This window comes from Tamandua tetradactyla, chromosome 2 (assembly GCF_023851605.1).
Source record: "Tamandua tetradactyla isolate mTamTet1 chromosome 2, mTamTet1.pri, whole genome shotgun sequence".
Classification (NCBI taxonomy): Eukaryota; Metazoa; Chordata; class Mammalia; order Pilosa; family Myrmecophagidae; genus Tamandua; species Tamandua tetradactyla.
In genome coordinates this window covers 189258899-189281860 of record NC_135328.1, presented here as the reverse complement: position 1 = coordinate 189281860, position 22962 = coordinate 189258899, and the positions used below count along the sequence as shown (strand labels likewise).

The following is a 22962-nucleotide window of genomic DNA, read 5'->3' as shown; positions in this document are numbered from 1 at the left end:
GTGAAGAATATTTACTTAGGTATAATAATACAGGGATTGCTTACTGATTTTCATGGACACATGTAAGACATTACTGTGATTATAATACACAAGTGAAGACATGTACAAATCTCAACATCCTTGACAATTTGTAAAAGAAAGAATGTAGCTTCCAATAGGGAGGAGAAAAGGGGATTAAAAAAAATTCTCATTTTACCCAGAGGGGAGTTTAGATACTGAATAAAATATTTGAAAATGAAATGTAGGCATGTTTTGGTTTGCTAAAGCTATTGGAATGCAATATAGCAGAAATGGTCTCGTGTTTTCAGAGGAGATTTATTAAGTTACAAATTTACTGTCTTAAGGCCATGAAAATGTCCAAATTAAGGCATCCAGAAAGAGATAGATTGACTCTGAGAAAACTCCTGTAGTATCTGGGTTTTCTCTGTCACATTTGAAGGAACATCATGTCATGTGCTGTCCTTCTCTCCCAGCTTCTAGTTTCAGATGGTTCACTAAGTTCCTGTTTGCAGTGACTTTCACCCTAAGAATCTGTGGCTCCTCATTTAGCTTCTCCAGGATAAACTCTGGGCTTCATGTCTTAGCTTAGCATCTCCAAACACCTGTGTCATGGGTTTGTCTCTCTGCTCTCTGTGTTAGGTCTGAACTCTAAGATTTCTGCCTGTTACTCTCTTCATACAGAGCTCCACAAAACATATTAAGATTCCCCTTGAAATGTAGAGCTGTGTTCCAGTAGCCATGTTTCTTGATGATGATTGAACAATGATATAGCTTTCACAACGTGACTCTGATTGTGAAAACCTTGTGTGTGATGTTCCTTTTATCTATCATATCAACAGATGAGTAGAACATATGGAATAAAAATAAATAATAGGGGAAACAATGTTAAAATAAATTTAGTTTGAAATGCTAGTGATAAATGAAAGTGAGGGGTAAGGGGTATGTTATGTATAATCTTTTTTTTCCTGTTATTGTTTTATTTATTTTTCTGTTGTCTTATTATTTCTTTTTCTAAATTGATGCAAATATCCTAAGAAATGATGAATATGCAACTATGTAATGATATTAAGAATTACTGATTATATATGTAGAATGGAATGATATGTTAATGTTTTTTTGTTAATTTTTTAAATTAATAAATTAAAAAAAATTTTTAAAAATTTAAAAATAAAAAATAGATTTAAAAAAAGATTCCCCTTGAATGGATCACATCTCTCTCTAATCAAAAGGTCCCAATCACAATCAGTGAGGGGAAAAGTATCTGCAGAGTCCCCTTCAGGGACTGGTGAGAACGGGGAGAAATTCAACTTCCCCAAGTTGAATTCTTGATATTCTCACAAGCAGTGTGGACAACCAAAGCTATAGGCTGAGCCCCCGGTTTTGGGGTTTGTTCATATTAAACTTAACCCTGCAAAGGATAGGTCAAGTCTACTTAAAATTTAGGCCCAGGAGTCACTCCCAAGAGAGCATCTTTTGTTGCTCAGATGTGGCCTGTCTCTCCAGCCAACACAACAAGCAGTCTCACCACCCTACCCCTCTCTACATGGGACATGACTCCCAGGGGTTTGGACCTTCCTGGCAACGTGGGACAGAGATCTTGGAATGAGCTGAGACTCAGCATCAAGGGATTGAGAAAACCTTCTACACCAAAAGGGGAAAGAGTGATATAAGACAAAGTGTCAATGGCTGAGAGACTCTAAACAGAGTCGAGAGGTTATCCTGGAGGTTATTCTTATGTATCAAGTAGATATCATCTTGTTATTCAAGACGTAATTGAGAGGCTGGAGGGAACTGCCTGAAAATGTAGAGCTATGTTCCAGTAGCCATGTTTCTTGAGGATGATTGAATAATGATACAGCTATCACAATGTGACTGTGTGATTGTGAAAACCTTGCGTCTGATGCTCCTTTTATCTACCTTGTCAACAAAGGAGTAGAACATATGGAATAAAAATAAATAATGGGGGGAACATATGCTAAAATAAATTTAGTTTGAAATGCTAGTGATTAATGAAAGCGAGGGGTAAGGGGTATGGTAGGTATAGTCTTTTCTTTTCGTTCCTGTGTTCATTTTCTTTCTTTTTCTATTGTCTTTTTATTTCTTTTTATGAATTAATGCAAATGATCTAAGAAATGATGAATATGCACCTAAGTGATGATATTGTGAATTACTGATTATGTATGTTGATGTTTTGTTTTGTTTCTTAATTTTTTAATTAATAAATACATTTTAAAAAAAAAGGAAAAAAAAAAAGAAAACTACAGACCAATCTCTCTAATGAATATAGATGCAAAAATCCTCAACAAAATTCTAGCAAATCGAATCCAGCAACACATTAAAAGAATTATACATCATGACCAAGTAGGATTCATCCCAGGTATGTAAGGATGGTGCAACATAAGAAAATCAATTAATGTAATACACCATATCAACAAATCAAAGCAGAAATATCAAATGATCATCTCAATTGATGCAGAGAAGGCATTTGACAAGATTCTACATGCTTTCCTGTTGAAAACACTTCAAAAGATAGGAATACAAGGGAACTTCCTTAAAATGATAGAGGAAATATATGAAAAACCCACAGCTAATATCATCCTCAATGGGGAAAAATCGAAAACTTTCCCCCTAGGATCAGGAACAAGACAAGGATGTCCATTATCACCACTATTATTCAACATCATGTTGGAGCTTCTAGCCAGAGCAATTAGACAAGAAAAATAAATATAAGGCATCAAAATTGGAAAGGAAGAAGTAAAACTATCACTTTTTGCAGACGATATGATACTATACGTCAAAAACCTGGAAAAATCCACAACAAAACTACTAGAGCTAATAAATGAGTACAGCAAAGTACCAGGTTGCAAGATCAACATTCAAAAATCTGTAGCATTTCTATACACTAGCAATGAACAAGCTGAGGGGGGAATCAGGAAATGAATTCCATTTACAATTGCAACTAAAAGAATAAAATACCTAGGAATAAATTTAACTAAAGAGACAAAAAACCTATACAAAGAAAACTATAAAAAACTGTTAAAAGAAATCACAGAAGACCTAAATAGATGGAAGGGCATACCGTGTTCATGGATTGGAAGACTAAATATAGTTAAGATGTCAGTCCTACCTAAATTGATTTACAGATTCAATGCAATACCAATAAAAATCCCAACAACTTATTTTTCAGAAATAGAAAAACCAAAAAGCAAATTTATCTGGAAGGGCAGGGTGCCCCGAATTGCTAAAAATATCTTGAGGAAAAAAAAACGAAGCTGGAGGTCTCACGCTGCCTGACTTTAAGGCATATTATGAAGCCACAGTGGTCAAAACAGCATGGTATTGGCATAAAGATAGATATATCGACCAATGGAATCGAATAGAGTGCTCAGATATAGACCCTCTCATCTATGGACATTTGATCTTTGATAAGGCAGTCAAGCCAACTCACCTGGGACAGAACAGTCTCTTCAACAAATGGTGCCTAGAGAACTGGATATCCCTATGCAAAAGAATGAAAGAGGACCTGTATCTCACACCCTATACAAAAGTGAACTCAAAATGGATCACAGATCTAAACATTAGGTCTAAGACCATAAAACAGTTAGAGGAAAATGTAGGGAGATATCTTATGAAACTTACAATTGGAGGTGGTTCTATGGACCTTAAACCTAAAGCAAGAGCACTGAAGAAGGAAATAAATAAATGGGAACTCCTCAAAATTAAACACTTTTGTGCATCAAAGAACTTCATCAAGAAAGTAAAAAGACAGCCTACACAATGGGAGACAATATTTGGAAATGACATAATCGGATAAAGGTCTAGTATCCAGAATTTATAAAGAGATTGTTCAACTCAACAACGAAAAGACAGCCAACCCAATTACAAAATGGGAAAAAGACTTGAACAGACACCTCTCAGAAGAGGAAATACAAATGGCCAAAAGACACATGAAGAGATGCTCAATGTCCCTGGCCATTAGAGAAATGCAAATCAAAACCACAATGAGATATCATCTCAGACCCACCAGAATGGCCATTATCAACAAAACAGAAAATGACAAGTGCTGGAGAGGATGCGGTGAAAGAGGCACACTTATCCACTGTTGGTGGGAATGTCAAATGGTGCAACCACTGTGGAAGGCAGTTTGGCGGTTCCTCAAAAAGCTCAGTATAGAATTGCCATACGATCCAGCAATACCTTTGCTAGGTATCTACTCAAAGGACTTAAGGGCAAAGACACAAACAGACATTTGCACACCAATGTTTATAGCAGCGTTATTTACAATTGCAAAGAGATGGAAACAGCCAAAATGTCCATCAACAGACGAGTGGCTAAACAAACTGTGGTATATACATACGATGGAATATTATGCAGCTTTAAGACAGGATAAACTTATGAAGCATGTAATAACATGGATGGACCTAGAGAACATTATGCTGAGTGAGTCTAGCCAAAAACTAAACAACAAATACTTTATGTTCCCAATGATGTGAATCGACATTCGAGAATAAACTTGGAATATGTCATTGGTAACAGAGTCCAGCAGGAGTTAGAAACAGGGTAAGATAATGGGTAATTGGAGCTGAAGGGATACAGACTGTACAACAGGACTAGATACAAAAACTCAAACATGGACAGCACAATAATACCTAATTGTAAAGTAATCATGTTAAAACACTGAATGAAGCTGCATCTGAGCTATAGGTTTTTGGTTTTTTTTGTTTGTTTGTTTGTTTTTACTATTATTACTTTTATTTTTTTCTCTATATTAACATTCTATATCTTTTTCGGTTGTGTTGCTAGTTCTTCTAAACCGATGCAAATGTACTAAGAAACGATGATCATGCATCTATGTGATAATGTTAAGAATTACTGATTGCATATGTAGAATGGTATGTTTTCTAAATGTTGGGTTAATTTCTTTTTTTCCGTTAATTAATAAAAAATAAATAAATAAAAAATTTTAAAAAATTAAAAAAATAGTATATCAATTTTAAAATTGAAAATATTCAAAGGTGAATAAAAATTCCTGCTAAAAAAAAAAAAAAAAGAAAGTAGAAAGACAGCCTACACAATGGGAGACAATATTTGAAAACGACATATCGGATAAAGGTCTAGTATCCAGAATTTATAAAGAGATTGTCCAACTCAACAACAAAAAGACAGCCAACCCAATTACAAAATGGGAAAAAGACTTGAACAGACACCTCTCAGAAGAGGAAATACAAATGGCCAAAAGACACATGAAGAGATGCTCAATGTCCCTGGCCATTAGAGAAATGCAAATCAAAACCACAATGAGATATCATCTCAGACCCACCAGAATGGCCATTATCAACAAAACAGAAAATGACAAGTGCTGGAGAGGATGCGGTGAAAGAGGCACACTTATCCACTGTTGGTGGGAATGTCAAATGGTGCAACCACTGTGGAAGGCAGTTTGGCGGTTCCTCAAAAAGCTCAGTATAGACTTGCCATACGACCCAGCAATACCTTTGCTAGGTATCTACTCAAAGGACTTAAGGGCAAAGACACAAACAGACATTTGCACACCAATGTTTATAGCAGCGTTATTTACAATTGCAAAGAGATGGAAACAGCCAAAATGTCCATCAACAGACGAGTGGCTAAACAAACTGTGGTATATACATACGATGGAATATTATGCAGCTTTAAGACAGAATAAACTTCTGAAGCATGTAATAACATGGATGGACCTAGAAAACATTATGCTGAGTGAGACTAGCCAAAAACTAAAGGACAAATACTGGATGGTCCCATTGATGTGAACCGACATTGGAGAATAAACTTGGAATATGTGACCATCAGGAGTTAGAAACAGGGTAAGACAATGGGTAATTGGAGCTGAAGGGTTACAGACTGTGCAACAGAACTAGATACAAAAACTCAAAAATGGACAGCACAATACTATATAATTGTAATGTAATTATGTTAAAACACTGAATGAAGCTGCATCTGAGCTATAGTTTTTTTTTGCTTCTTTGTGTTTTTGTTTTTTCCTTTTTTATATATGTTTTATTTTTTATTTTTATTGTTTTTATTTTTTTCTCTGTATTATCATTCTATTTCTTTTTCTGTTGTTTTGCTAGTTCTTTTTCTAAATCGATGCAAATGTACTAAGAAATGATGATCACACATCTAGGTGATTATATTAAGAATTACTGCTTACATGTGTAGAATGGAATGATTTCTAAATGTTGTGTTAGTTAATTTTTTTTTAATTAATAAAAAGAAAGAACTTAACTGTTCAAAGAGACAATATTGTATAGTGGCTAAAGTCACAGGCTTCAGAGACTAACTACTGTATGTTCTCAAAATCTAGCTTCTTCACTTACTATTATTATCATAAAGCATCTTGAAGCCTAGTGCAGTATTGAGAACAGGAATTCTAAAACAATCTTCTATGTCCTTTACTTAGCTATATGGCTTTAAGCAAGTCATCTAACTTTACTACGCTTTAGTTTTATCTCTGTAAAATAAAGATTATGAAAGACTTACCTTTTATGTTTATTGTGATGCTCTTAGCATCAAACAGGTCACATAGCCATTATTAGTAAATAGTAGTTGTTATTCTTTTTAACCTTATTAGTGTGCACTAAATACACCAAAAATAAATGGTAATTAAACTTGAATAAAAAGATGTCTTGGATGGGCCACAGTGGCTCAGCAGGCAAGAATGCTTGCCTGCCATGCCCAAGGACCCAGGTTCGATTCCCGGTGCCTGCCCATGTAAAAAAAAAAAATGTCTTAGTCTTAGTGCCTAATTCAACTCCTGGTTATCGTAGTGAGATACTTTTTACATATTTAGAATATGTAGGTTTTTTTAATGGATAATTACTCAAAGATTTGAAAATTGTCATCTTTTTATAACCTTGTTTGAGCTTTGCCCTGAGAGCAACTGAATAAGTTTTGAAAACAGTTACCATAGCATGCTAAAGGTGTGAATTACACTCTGAGATCCAAGTCATCATTAAAGTACAATAAATTCTTTTTAAAAAAAAACACTTTTTATTGTGAAGTATAACATGTATACAAAAAAGCAATACATTTCAAGTATTTTAATAAAAAGTTAGTTATAGAACAGATTTCAAAGTTTAATATGGGTTATGGTTCTACAAATTCAGGTCTTTCCTTCTAGCTTCTTCAAGACACTGAAATATCAATATAATGATTCACTAGTCATAGTCGTTTGCTAAATCCTGTCTTCTCTGTTATAACTCCTCTTTCTCCTTTGGTCCTTCTCCCAATATTTAGGGGTATTTGAGATATACCCATTCTAACTTTTTCATGTTGAGGAGCAGTATCAACAATATGGGATATAGGGATGGAATTAGTTGATATTCTTGGAGAGGCTGGCCTCTCTGGGTTTCAGTACTTAAAGGAACCATCATGAGGATACAGATTTTTGGAAAGTAAATTTAATGTGTGAAACTTTTGTAGAATCTCCTATAGAGCCCGATGTGTTCTTTAGGGTTAACAGAAATGATGTTGGTTGGAGTTTGACAGACCATGGTAATTAACGATATCTAGCTTAAGCTTGTATACATGTAACCTCCAGAATAGCATTTCAACTCTATTTGAACTCTCTTAGCCACTGACACCTTATTTTATTACATTTCTTTTCCCCTGATTGGTCAGGAAGGTGTTGTTGATCTGCAGTGCCAGGGCCAGGCTCATCCCTCTGAGTCATGTGCCTATTTCCAGGGAGATTTTCACCCCTGAATGTCGTGTCCCACATAGCAGGGAGGATAATGATTTTCCTTGCAGAGTTGGGCTTAGAGAGAAAAAAGCCATATCTGAGCAACAGAAGAGGTTTTCTGGAAGTACCTCTTAGGCATAATTATAGGTGAGGCTTAGCTTCTCCACTACAGAAATAATTTCTCAAGAGCAAGCCTAACTGACCAAAAGGGCGGAAAATGAAACAAAGAAAGATGTCAGTGGCTGAGACTCGCATATAGAGTCGAGATACCGTTCTGTAGCTTACTCTTTACACAATCTTTTGCTAGCTATTGCTAGTTACCACGGTATGCCAAACCCCAACCAATACCGTTCCTGCTAACCCTAAAGAACACGTTGTGCTCTATCTGAGATTCTGCACATGTTTCTTTCCACAAACCTACAACCTCCAGATGGTTCCCAGGCCAGATAAATACTGAGATCCAGAAGGGCCAGCCTCTCCAGGAACATCAGCTAGTTCCATCCCCCTATTCCATATTATTGACCCCCCCTTTCCAAGAGATTAAGTTAGAATGGAAATATCCCACATACCCTTTGTTAATAACTTTGCATATTGTGTCGTTAAAAAAAAAGCAACAATTTCCTGTCTAAACTAGCTTTATTCAATCAATAGTGAAGCTAAACATTTTCCCATGTGTATTGACTTATTTTTGTGATTGTCTTTTGCCCATTTTTCGATTGATATCATGATCATTATTTCTAAGAAATTCTTACATATAAAAAGTGCTCTGCCTATAATATATTTTTGTAACTATCCTATTCTGTGGTTTATTTTCATCTATATTTTTGTTGTTGCTTTAAGTTGTAGTTTCAAAGTGAATTGAGATCTAATGTTGGTGTGCTTATATATTTTTCTGAAGTGTCATTTTGATCTTCAGAGGCAGTAAGTATTAGCCTATTTTGTCTAAAAAAAATAGGTTGTTGGAATTTTGATTGGTATTGCATTGAATCTATAGATCAATTTAAGTGGAATTGACATCATACTACATATAATAAACTTTTTTATCTCTTAAGTTATGGATGATGTATTATATAAAAATTGTAACCTATAACATACTGATTTTCTTGTCATTTATCATATGTCACTTTTTGTCTAGAAATATGGAAGAAATAAGTTTTATAAGTCATTAGGAAAAATGCCTTAGGATTATTAGTGGCCATTTTGCAATATTTGCTATCACATTCAACCTAAAATAATTTTTAATAGTATATGTTTCAACCCTATATAATCAAAGGTTCTTAACCTTTTTAGGTCAGATTTTTTTTGAGAATTTATTGCAATTTATGGACCATCTACCCCAAAACATTACATTGAATCATAAAACTACCATTTTCATGGTTCCAAAGCAGTGGAAATTTCTTGAGTTAGCCTAATATATACATTTAAATTTTGTGTAAGTTATCAGCGAGTTCACACACTTTCTGCAGTACGCTTATGACTTGTGGTCACCAGATAGAAATTCTTTGCTCCTAGGACATCACTAACAAAAGCTCATTGCAGGAGGGTGCAAGGGTAATTCAGTGGTAGAATTCTTGCCTGCCATGCGGGAGACCTGGGTTCAATTTCCAGCTCACTCACTTCCCAAAAAAAAAACAAACAAAAGAAAGGAAAAAGCAAACAAAAATTCAACAAATGGTGCTGCAGTAGCGGGATATTCACATTGAAAAAGAATTACACATACAGCATACAAAAAAAAAAAAACAACATTGCAAAACATTGACGCAGTGAAGAAAAAAAAAGGAGTTCTAATGAGTAAAGCAGGAGATTTTCTGGAATTTTGAGTGGAACTACAAACTTTTTCTGTTGTTAGGTAAGAAGTGCAAACTATGAAACCGACCCATTTGTTCAGGAGTTTCAATTTAAAGTTCGGGATGAAATGGCTCATGTGACCGGACGGGTACTTCCAGCACCTATGCTACAGTATGGAGGACGGGTAAAGACTCTTGATGCTTTTTTAATTGTACACATTCAATTTCTATATACAGAGGAAAGGGCATCCTGGCTAAGTCTGGAATTTAGAAAGTGTTTTATTGTTCCAACAATACTTTTTTATTTTAGGTGAGTGTCTTTATTTGAGTTTAGTAGAATTTTTGTTTTTTTAATAATAAAAGTATAAAAAATACTGACTTAGAACAATCTGTTGCATGTAGAATTTCAGAAATAGTTCAACAATTTGAAATGCTTATTTTCAATTCATTGAAATAAGTTGTATGTTAATTTTTTTATTCTCTTTTGCCTTGTTATTTCTTTTTTGTTTTTTTCTATAGAATAGGACTGTAGCAACACCAAGCCACGGAGTATGGGACATGCGAGGGAAACAGTTCCACACAGGAGTTGAAATCAAAATGTGGGCTATAGCTTGTTTTGCCACACAGAGGCAGTGCAGAGAAGAAATATTGAAGTAAGGCTTACCATTACTTTGGCTTTGGAAATTTTTTGTATTTAAATTTGTATTTGAGTTTAAAATACTTGGCTAATGTTCTAATATATAGAGTATATTTAATTACTTAACCTTTAAATTTCTCCTCAATAGTTTGATCAAGATTTGTGAATTGATCATTCGTAATAAAGCTATCAGTTCATTCTTCTAGATATCCTAATACACTAACGTGTTGTGTAACAGCAGCATGATTGGCTTTTGATGGCAGGTAGGTCAGGTTTAATTCCCACCTTGCCACTTCCTAGCTTTATTACATTGAATAATTTACTTAATCTCATTATGCTTCAGTTTTCACCTTTGTAAAATACAGATAATAGTGCCTTGCTACAGGGCAAGGATTAATTAAGATTACATATGTAGGGTGTTTGGCATAAAGTGAGTAATCAATTAATTGCAGCTGTTATTTTCCTTTAATAAGTCTATGTATAACTTCCTAGCAGCAGCTGCTGCCAAGCTCCACTTTTCTTAAATTTAAGGAGCATGGGATAAGGAAGATAACTCAGCCTGCAGTAGTTCTGCCACCCATCCCCATTTCTGATCTTCAGTCTTAGCAACCTGACCAATCTTGTGATCAAAAGACTTTTAAGAGAAAAAAATGTTGCTCCTCGGGAAGAAATTCGGAACCCTACGTTTTGATTGTATTTTGTTTTAGCTTCTGTTCTATTAAAATAAACAGTAAAACTTAAAATATGATTTAGACTGTGAAGTTGAGGCTATATATGTTCTTAGTATTTATTTGTCTGTGTTACCTTACTTTCCTTCCGTTCAAAGCAAGAGATGTTCTTCTTCAACTCCAAGATTAATTCTACCATTTTTACCTTTTTCCCTCCAGGTCCATTCAAAGCCAGTTTCTTTGTGCTCTTGATCGCTTCCCATCCCATCTCTTCTTTAATCATAAGTCTCTCATTTCTTCTATCTCTTCTCATTTGGTTCTCTGAGCATAGTCAAAAACATGCTTTTCTCTCCCCTTAAAAAAATAAAACAGAAGAATTGTGTTTTCTAGAATGTTGTCTTGAAGATTGATTTCAAGATCTTTTTTGGTGATATAAATAGGTAGAGAGTACTTTTTCCCCTAAAGTAAAGTAACTGTTTGTTGCAGAATGAGAAACAAGAATGCATAGGACACGATAGATATAGAAAATTCCAACAGTCTTGTTGAAAATGAATGTTATTGGTTGTGGTTAAGGTTGGCTAATATTTTATAGGTATGTAAGATTTTTAATAGTTTTCTTATCAGATATATCTCCATACAAAACCAGAATTTGGTTTTCACTGTTAATAAGTAAATAAATAAATAAATATATAAAAAGTTAAGTCACCAACAAAGTGGCACAAATGAATAAAATAATAAATGTTGGCTGGAAAAAATGAAGTGAGCTAAAAAATAAAACAATGTATTTCTCTTAATTTTAGGTTCCCTTTCAGCTGCTATCAAGCCTCTCTCCTTATTTCTCAATTGAGTTTCTTAAAAGTAGTTAAAGTCCTGTTTTCCACTTCCTTACTTTCCAAAATTTGGCTTCTATGTCCATCACTTTGTGCTTATTTGTGGTCTCTTCTCAGCCATTATTTTCCTCAAAGCATATGCAGCATTAGATATAATTAGACTACCTTCTTAATGCTCTCTCTTTTCTTCCCTTTGTTGTTCCTTTTTATCACGTTGTCAGGCTTCTTTTCCTCTTCTTTGTCTATCTTCCTTTGGGACTCTCACACCGTCTCAAGGGCTTCTGCCTTCACCCTCGTTTGAGGAGCTGTGCTGTCAAAAGAACACCAGCTCCACTTGTGACTACCCCTACTCCCAAACTTTTTAAGCCTCTCTGACAAAGAATAACATTCAAAATCAGTTTGACATTTGAAATCTTTAAGTTTTTTCTCTTTGCTTCCTTTTTACATACTCTGGGCAAAGAAACTGATGCCCTATATTTCCTCTGTTTCTCTGGCATTTTTTCTCCTTTCCACTCACACTGCTCTCTTACAGACTCTCTGTACCCGAATATTACCCAACCTTCTGTGATTCTCCAGGCTGGAAATAATCTCTCTCCCCTCTAAATTAATATACTAACTTGTAAATAACCTCCCTATTTGCACTTAACACTTTCTACCTTGTATTATAATTATTTGTATAAATTAACCACCCCCTCTAGAACCTAATTTTCTTTTAAAAATGGTTGTTGTCTAAATCAAATCTCTACTAATAGCTTACAATGTAATTTTTGAGTATTACAGAGGTCAGTTTATCCCAGGTCAGTTCAGAATTTACCTTGCTTATTCATCTGAGAATTAAAGATGTTTTTTCCTATTTAACTCTCTTTATTCCTTTTTAACTCCCAATCTCTAAATTTGTGCTCAGTGATCAGTTATAATGTATTTTTTCTCCAAAGTTATCACCCTGCTATCAGGATTTTAGAATAAGTTTTTTACAATGCTACAGCTATCTTAATTGATCTCTTAAGGCCAAAGAAAACACCTCCAATTGTTTTTCAAAGCTTAGATCCATTCTGTTTACTTTACATTTGTTATTCATGGCTTGAATAGAAGTCTCAATCAGGAGGCCTATTGCTCTTATTTAGGATACCTGAAAATATTTAATTTCATACTTTTTGAATTAAAAACTAATAAGGAAATTCCTATAAACGTAATCTCTGTTCTGAGGGGAACAGAGTATTTTTGAGCAAACATGGCTCAGATCCTTGACTTAGGACCTTACTTATTTTAAAAACAAAGAAATTTTTTTAACCACCTCCTCCCCATACCCTTACTCATTTTTGCTGGACTAAATGCAGAATTTTGTTTAAATATGAAATTCTTTGGGTTGTTTTTTTTTTCAGTATAAATGAAAATACTTCGAAGTGCTGCCTGACTCATTTGCTGTTTAATTTTTTTTTTCATATTTTTAAATCTCCTTTGAGGGCATAATATTTCTTGCTATCCTAGTTTTTGTTAGACAATATTGGGGAAAGAAATTCTGACCCAGATCATAGTTCTGGCTCTGCATTTATCTAACAATTTGACCTGGACCAATTGTTTAATGTCCCTGAGACTCTACTTCCTGATCTTTGAAGTGAAAATAATATCTGACCTGCCTCTTACGAATCTTGCTAAGATCAAATTGGAAAGTGTGCAATAGCTAAAACTTACTGTAATCTTGCCATGCCTTGGACAATATGCTAAGTACTTTTACATGCATTATCTCATTTAATCTTCACATCAACACTGTACTCTGGAAATTGTTTACCAGATGAGGAATACAAATAATTTGCCTAAAATTTCATAGCTAGTGTGTAGCAAGATTGGGATTGGAACCCACCAAGCTGACTCTAAAGCTAAACTGTTAACTAGCACACTCTTACTAATGCCCTTTGTAAACCACAAAATGTCATGTAACTATATGGTGGCCTTCTTAGTTTGCAGAATGGATTACTGATCCATCTTTCCTATTACCATCCGTAGTTTGGTGACCTCTTACTATGGAATACACATATCTGCTTCATCCTCCATTCTCTTCCCAAACTTTCATTACTACTTGATAGATGTTAATGACTAGACAATGATTTTATTTTTAATTGTTTCTACTTCTAGGGGTTTCACAGACCAGCTGCGTAAGATTTCTAAGGATGCAGGGATGCCCATCCAAGGCCAGCCTTGCTTCTGCAAATATGCACAGGGGGCAGACAGTGTGGAGCCCATGTTCCGGCATCTCAAGAACACCTACTCGGGGCTGCAGCTCATTATTGTCATCCTGCCAGGGAAGACGCCAGTGTATGGTAAGGATATCTTAAGACTGCATTTTCTTCAAGTACTTAATACTCTTCTTAGAACTATGCTAAAACATATGCTAAACCTTCAAAATAGTGAACTATTTTATAGCTATAGCATTTAAAAATCATGTGTTATTACTCTAGGAAAAGACAGATCAGTGGAGCAAACTAAATAGTCCAGAAAGAAATACTGAAAAGAATTTAAAGTAGCTAAAGTGGCATCACAAAGCAATGGTTAAAGAAGAATTATTAAATAGAAATGGTATCAAGACAATTTGAGTATCAGTATAACTTAGTAGTTAAAAGCACAGATTCTGGAATCAGGCTGTGTTTCTTAATATCCAGGTACTCCCAGTTGTACTACCTTGCATGGCTTTGGCTTTCTTAACTACACTATGCCTTAGTTTCCTCATCTTTGAGACTGGGATACTAATAATACCAAACCCATTGGGTTATTGTAAGGATTCAGTGAAGAGTCTAAAATAGCACCTCAGTAAATTTTAGCTACTATTATTATAAACATTATAAAGTTTGGCAAGATTAAAAAGTTAAATATAAATCATTAAACCATGGAAAAACACAAAGAATATATAATTTTCAAACCATCAAATGGAATGTAATCATTTAATGTCAGAAATTATAGAAGAGATCACAAAGGAAAAATTGTAGATTTGACTGCATAAAAATTAAAATTTCTGTATGCCACAAAATATAAACAAAATTAAAAGGATGTCGATAGAATTTGAAAAATAATTGCATCAAATGAAAACAAGAAAGGGCTAATTTATTATTAGTTCAAATGTTTCTATAGATCAGTTAGGTTTAACAAGGAAAAAAATTCTTCTAGATTAATGAACAAAGAATATAAATCACATCCTCGACCCTTCACTAAGTAAATGCACATTTCTTTTGAATTTCAATTTCAGTCATCCCTTGCTCTGGAAATCTTTATCTGACCTTTCTGACAATGTCAACTTCTCCCTCTTTCATGGTCTCTCGTAGGACCTTGTGCCTCTCCTTGATATTACTTTCAGAATTGTAGTATTAAATTTGAATGGTTATTTTATTAAAGCCTATTTCCCTGACTAGACTGCAAGCTCTTTGAGGTCAGGGGCAGCATCTGTGTTGACTCACCATTGTATTTCCAGAGTCTAGCGTGGTACTAGCATATAGTAGGTACACATTAAAATTTGTTGAATGAATGAATGAACTTTTCTGAAAGGCAGTTTTGTCAGTATCTGTCAAAATGTTAAATGTATATAATCTCTGACTTCTCACTTCTACTTGTGGAGATTTATCCTGCAGATGTACAAAATAATAATAATAATAAATCTACAAAGATTTTTATTCATAGCAGCATTGTTTGAAATAATGAAAACCTAGAACAACCTAAAAATAGATCAGCCTATGACTGGTTAGATACATTATGGCATTTTAAACAGAATAAACTACTGCTGTTTTAACAACTAAGGGTAATCTATATATTGCCTTGAGACAGCCATACTATATTATTAGATGAAAATGACATTGCAAGACAGAATTTTGCAGGTATTTCAGTGGTAGAATGCTCATCTTCCATGCAGGAGACCTGGGTTTGATTCCCAGACCATGCACCCTAAAAATAAAACAGAATTTTTCTCTAAAAATACTTTCCAAGGGTTTTGTATATAAGAAGTTGTTTTCTGAACTCTTCATCATAGTTATACTGGTAGAAAAGGAAAAAGGAAGAGGTAATTTTTATTCTTTATATTGTATTAACTATTTTTTTTTAGTTAAAGGTAGGAGAGTAAGGTTGAAAGCTGCACTAATACTATAAGTGCATAAAAATAATATCATTGAGAAAATTAATAGAAGAAAGTACAAAATGCTAACAAAGAGCAATGTATATTTTCTTCTTTATTTTTAAAATTATTGTAGTTATACTATTTTCTGAAGATAAAAATATGCTTTTTTTATAAAAGGAAAACTGGAAAAATTATCACTAAGTACTAAGTTGATCTTCAAGGCAGTATATTTTAACAGCATAGTTTTAGTATTAGTATAATTGTTGGTGTCCTTTAATTCAATAAGGTATTTCAAGGGAGGAAACATGGTAACTTTATTTTCAATAAGGTTTGGCCTTCTTTCTAATTAGAAGTATTTGCATTTGCTCCACAGCGGAGGTGAAACGTGTAGGCGACACACTTTTGGGTATGGCTACACAGTGTGTTCAAGTCAAGAATGTAATAAAAACATCTCCTCAAACTCTCTCAAACTTGTGCCTAAAGATAAATGTTAAACTTGGAGGGATCAATAACATTCTTGTCCCTCATCAGAGGTAAGATAACTTGATCACTTATGAAAATACTCGTTATTTTTTGTATCTTAATTTTTCTATATATTGCTATAACCAACTGTTATAAGATCTGTGTAAGAGAGCTTTGGTGATTCCTGCCATGAGAGTTAAAGAGGCATTTTGGCAAAGATTTTTAAAAGTTTGTATTATCAAGTTTAAGAAATTCCCTTGTGAAATTTTCTTTATCTCCCTCTTTTTCATTTAATAATGCAAAGTCCCTCTTGCCTAGCTAGAAAATACAAGCTTTAAAACTTTGAGAACCTTAATTATTTCTCACTGGAGATCCCAGCTTGAAAAATTTTTCTTTTATTTGAAAGTCATCTTTAACTTAGTTTTATGGGGCTACTCACTCGGAAAGTGAAGGGCAGCAGGGGTAACTGCTAGGAGGCATATGACAAGTCAATTAAGTAAGCCACATCAACCTCTGCAGTCAGTGGGACAAAATATGTTATCATTGGCTGGCCCTCGAATTCTTAAGCAATATGAGACATCCTAACCTAGAAAGAGGAAGTAGCTATGAAGTTGGCTCTTCTGAAATTAATAGGAGGGCAGAATCATGGTCCTGGATGATATGACTTAATTCTATAATATCACTATGATGGGGAGGAAAAAGGGAAGGATAGAGAAAGGATTAGCATTTACTGAGCACTAAAATTTATTTTCATCTTTAAAATATACTGTGGGAACCTGGGAAATCCCTGATACTCTCAAACATTAAGGACCCCTGAGTTAATAGGCCAAGCCCTTGATCTTGAGGCTGGTTTTTATGAAACTTATATTTGTAACAGAGAAGCTAAACCTACCTATAATTAAGCCTAAGAGTTACTTCCAGAGAACCTCATTTGTTGCTCAGATGTGGCCTCTCTCTTTAAGCCCAAATCTGCAATTAAACTCATTACCCTCCCCCCCCCCCCCCCACGTGGGACTTGACATCCAGTGGTGTAAATCTCCCTAGCAACATGGGAAATGACTCCCAGGGAAGAACCTGGCCCTAGCACCATGGGATCAACAATACCCTCCTAACCAAAAATGGGAAAAGAAACGTAACAAAATAAGTAACAATGGCTAAGAGATTTCAAATAGAGTTGAGAGGCTATTCTGGAGGTATGTAAGCTTCAACGAGATGCTGCTATTGCCATGGCATACCAGGCCCCAACCAACAGTATTCCTGTAAACCCTAAAAAATCCGGGGCCCTATCTGAGACTCTTTAAAAGTCTCACTGAGTTTATTTTTCAAAACCTATAATCTCCATATGGTTCCTAGGCTAGATAAGCCCTGAAACTCAAGAGTTACCAGTCTCTCCAAGAGCATCAATCAGTTGCATCTCCCTACCCCATATTTCAACATGAAGTTAGAATTGTCATTGTCCAAATATCCCTAAAGATTGGGAGGAGAATTAAAAGAGAAGAAGGAGTTGTAACAGAGAAGATAGGATTTAACAAATGAATGTGACTACTGAATCATTAAATTGATATTTCTTTTTAGTCTCTGGTGTCTTGGAGCTGTTAAAAGGGAATACCTGAAATGGTGGAACTGTAACCCCATACCATACTTTTCATTTGTTCTAAAACTACTTATTAAAATGTACTTTGAAATTTATCACTTTTTTGTATTCATGTTATATTTCACTATAAAAAATGTTTAAAAATTAACTTAAATTAAAAATGTATGCATATACTTGTGGGAAAGATCCCCTTTTGAAACAACTGGAACTTTAAAAAAGTTAGGATTCTTAATTAATATGCACCACAAATAAACATTGGCATAGGATAGACCCATGTGTGTCTGACCAAAAAAAAAAAAAAACCCTTTTTTTCCCAGTTTTTCCATGCTGCTTCATATCCTGTTAAGTATGAGATGAGATTCTTAAAGGTGATGAATATAGATTTTTGTCAGCAAATCCCAGAACTAAGAGACGATCCTTAGACTCTTACAAGATGTGTTTTAAAATGAAATACTAAGTACTGTAAGGGACTAGTAAATATGTGATACTCAAATTTATACTTTTGGCCAGGGAAGGGGAATAGTAGACTCCTATGATCCTTTCCAGTCTAAAATTATTCTTTTTCTCCTGAGTGATAACACAGGTTTAAAACGTAAATAAATTAAGAAAGTGCAATAAAAATTGGTGAATTAATGAGGACGTTTATCATTTTGTGCTTTTTATGGGGAAAACTAGTAGCATTTGCCTTTGCAACCACCAGCACTACTGCTAAATACAGCAAACTGCTCTGAGTAAGACATTGGATGGACCCTTTGTGACAGCTTTTATTTCATTGACTAGGTAGGGATTGATGAATTAAGATGATAATGCTGCCAATAGTTCAACCCTATGAAACTGTCTATGAAGGACCTCCTCTGTGCTATGTTTGTACTATGTGAAACAGATCAATGAATAATGAAAAAATGAATTATCTAACTCTTTAAAAAAATGTGTTTAAGACCTTCTGTGTTCCAGCAACCAGTCATCTTTTTGGGAGCAGATGTTACTCATCCACCTGCTGGTGATGGGAAGAAGCCTTCTATTGCTGCTGTGAGTGTCATTAGGAAGGCTTATTTTAGATGAATATCAACATTTTGTTTTTAGCTTTTTAATGATATTTTCTTTGTAGTGTGACACATAACCAACTTTTATAAACGTTCCATGGGGTTTTTTGGAAAGAATGATTGTTCTCTGATTTAGAGACTACAAGTTCCATATATCTTTTAAACCAAGTTTTATTATATTATTCAAATATTCAGTATCCTGTTTTAATTCGTCTACTTGACCTCTCCATGACTGTATATTTTTCTGCTACTTTTTGTCATTTGTAAGAGTTTTTAAAATATATTTCAGGTGTGTCTTTTGTTGCAGAAAGGTGCATTACATATAAACAGTTCGTGTTGTTTCCTTGCTAATGAAAGTAGTTTTAGAGTTGTTAAGTGAAAAACTTAATGATACTATCATTTTCAAGGACCAATAATTTTATTGGATTGTTAAAACTAAAGCATTATGCAAAGATAATTATAATGGTCTCCTTTGTTCTAAACACATAACAATATTAAACATGACACAGAAAAAGAAAATTAAGATGGCCACTTTTAAAACTAAGATTAGCTTATCCAAGGACCAGATGAAGAACCCAAAAGCAAATCAGTAAGATTGACTATAGATTCAGGCCTCTGATCTCTAAGTCTTGAAGTAGGCAGAAGTGAATAGCATCTTTCAACCCTCTGGGATAAAAGAAGCTACAAGTATACCATTGAAGCCAGACTCACTATTTGTTGGGGTTCCCCTAAGTCCTTTTTTAAAAAAGGAAGCTGAAAAATATTCATTATAAGCCAGTAGCCTGGGTCCAGGTCTATCATGTATAGGTGTACAGCTTATATACACCACAATTCCAAGTATGGGCCATTTATATAGACAGCAGTGAATGACGTGTAGTCTCTGGGCATGTCATTTTCTGGAGTTATACAGTGCACACAGCCTGTACGGTGGTATGCAGACATCATTACAACCAAAGTGCCCCCAAAATAGTCCAGACTCCCAGGAGTCAGGGGTGCCACCCCCAGGTAAGAACCACTGACTTCATTAATGTTTATTTAAGCAGTCAAGAGGAAGTACATCCAGCCTCACACTGAGGACCTAGGCCAGTCTGCCTGCTGGCGAGGTGTAGTGGATTGAATTGTGTCCTCCAAAAAGATATATCCAAGTCCTAATGCTAGGGTATCTATGAATGTAACCTTATTTGGAAATAGGATATTTGCAGATGTAATCAAGTTAAAGTAAGGCCACTTTAACAGACCCTAAAGCCAATGATGTGTCTTTTTAAGAAGAGAAAAGTACACACAAACACACAAGAAGAAGATGCCATGTGAAGACAGAAGCAGAATTTGGAGTTGTGTTGCTCCAACCCAAGTTACATCTCTAAATCTTTCAAAGGGAACATAGTCCTGTGGACACCTTGATTTCACACTTCTAGCCACCAGAATTGTGAGAGAATAAATTTATGTTATTTTAAGCCACCCAGTTTGAGGTAATTTGTTACAGCTGCCCTAAGAAACTAATATATTAGGTGGCTTGTTCTTAAAGATATCCAACAGTAAATGATTCAAGAATGAATCCTGGGAGATCCCAGGGACCCAAAACCATTAGACAGGAAAGATAAGTGCAGAAAAAGAGAGAATAGCAAACTCTCACTAAAGGCGAACCTGCTAACCCCAATTCTGAAACACATGAAGAAAATGCACACGCAGGAATGTAGACAACAGCATCATTAATTGGGAGACAGTCAACTCTAGAGAAATAAAAATGCTGTTGTACTTCTGAAAAAACTTGAGGATACATTAAGTTTAGGTCCTCAAAGAGGTAAAGGAAGAAATAACATCTAGTAGAAAGGATAAAAAATTATAAGACTAAAACAAGCAGAAATGAAACATTAGTGGCTAGATATGAAAAAAAAGAACCGATTAGAAACCCTGGACATTGGTCTTTGAAATATTAAATAGATTTATCCTGGATACAGTTAAAGAATTAGTAAAGTTAAAGATAATATTGAGGATAATTTTTCTGTAAACCTCCAACTGTCTTAATAATTTAAAAAGTAAATTAAAAAATAATATTGAGGAAGTTGTACAAAAGTTTCCTATAGTTAGCATTGCATAATGTAATATATGTATCTTTTTCATCCCTTTATTTTCAGTCTTTCTTTGTCATTTTGTTCTAGATTGGTCTCATATAAACGGTATATACATAGATTGATTTTATCCACTTTATTAGTTATTAAGGAACAAATAATCCCTATCTTACATGTCTTAATGACATGTGACTAAACCAGAATTTATGACCCACCTTGCTGAAAAAGAGGCTAGGAAATAGAGGGATAATAGAGATACCAAAACCACTCAAAAACAGTAAACTAATGAAAAAGAAAAATATAGACTAATCTTACCTGCAGTTGTGGGTATCACATTCCAAAATGAGATGTTAGCTAAAAGACTTCAGGTAGGGTTTATCTTAAAAAAGCCAAGATGGTTCAACTCAGGATCTTATCTTCGTAATCCCCAATATTAACAGATTAAAGCAGGGGCAAAGAATCCAAGGCTGGCCCTCTGAGTAGAGATAACTCTGCCCGAAGTCTTGCAGAACATGGACTGTGCATATTTCAGCTCCCTTCTACCAAGTACCCTTTGTACAATAAACAAACCTTCACAGCCATTGGTATCACTTTGATCATCTCAGTAGATGTAACATAAAGCATTTGTTAAAATAGCTTGAAAATTTAGCAAACTCCAAGTAGAAGGTAACTTCCTTTGCCTAATAAAAGGCGTCTACCAAATGTATAACTACCAAAAAAGTATATAAACCCCATACTTTCTGTTGAAATGTTAGAAAAATTGCTATTTTCAGGAACCAGAAAATGATGACCCCTTTCATCTTTACTATTAGGTGTGTACTGAAAGTTGCAGGTAATGCAGTAAGCCAAGACAAAGAAATTAGGTAATTGAAAATGAAGAAATAAAATGGTTATTCCCAGAGATAGGATTTCTGTGTGAAAATTCAAAGAATCTACACACAATTAGAGCTAAGAGAATTCAGAAAATTGACATAAAAACCACTACTGTTCCTATACACTTGTAATACCCAACTAAAACTGGAAACAAAACAAAACAAAAAACGAAAAACGACTGACCATTCATAATAGGATGGGGAATAAATCTAACAGATAATGTATAAGACCTGGAAGATCCCAAAGCATTATTTAAGGACATAAAAGAGCTTTAAAAATGGAGTAAAATCACCCTGTGCATAAATGAGAGTTGGCATTATAAAAAGATATCATTTTAATATTATATTTAAAATGAATCTTGGTAAAAAGATAAAAAGAAAAATATATGTATCTTGGTATATAAAAATGTCTCTTCTCCCAAAAGTAATCTGTAAATTATATATAAGAAGAATGGGGTTTGGGGTATTGGGGCTAAGGACTTTCCTGACCAAATAACAAAACTTGCTAAAGCTATACTAATTTAGACAATATGATATTGATACATAAATAGAACAATGGATATAATACCCCAGAAATAGATTATGTATATGGAAACTAGGTATATGACAAAGGTAGCATTACAGATCTGGAGGGAAAGCATAAATAATAGTGTGGGGACAATTGGCTTCCATGTGGAAACATAATTCGATCCCTACATCAACACAATCTATAAAAATTAAGGTGGTTAAAAATTTTAATGTGAAAAGCCAAATTTTTAAAAGAAAGTATAAAAGAATATCCTTTTGACATCAGAATGGGAAAGCTTTAAGACAAAATACATAAACCATTATATTTTTTTCAAACTTCTATACAAGATACTATATTCAGAATTAATAGATAATAAAAAGTTGCAGAAAAAGTCATTTAAATTTGGTCCAATTTGGATTATCTGGCTTGCATCCTGAGGCTGGGCCACACTGTTCTTCACCAATCTCCCTATGTTCTTAAACCTCTAGTGTACCCTGCTGCATCACCCCATATTCTTGGAGCCTCCAATAAAGAATTGTTAATGCACAACAACAACAAAAAATTAATAGATAATTTTAATTCATCTAATTAGTAATGGATCAGCATTCATAATGGAAATAAATCCTTAGAAATCAATAAGAAAAAGATTGATATTAAAAAGGATGAGGAATATGAA

At 34.3% G+C, this 22962-nt stretch overlaps 1 protein-coding gene across 8 annotated transcripts in view; it reads left to right on the top strand.

Moving 5' to 3' along the window:
* Nucleotides 1-22962, top strand: part of AGO3 (argonaute RISC catalytic component 3) — a 228780-nt gene that overhangs the window by 163522 nt on the left and 42296 nt on the right. For 7 of the 8 annotated variants that reach the window (XM_077150311.1, XM_077150312.1, XM_077150306.1 and 4 more), the window contains 5 exons: nt 9570-9692; nt 10027-10160; nt 13776-13960; nt 16112-16271; nt 18733-18823. In XM_077150311.1, the coding sequence (XP_077006426.1) occupies nt 9570-9692; nt 10027-10160; nt 13776-13960; nt 16112-16271; nt 18733-18823 (693 nt within the window). The remainder of the gene's footprint in view (nt 1-9569; nt 9693-10026; nt 10161-13775; nt 13961-16111; nt 16272-18732; nt 18824-22962) is intronic. The other variant, XM_077150307.1, reaches the window with a different exon arrangement.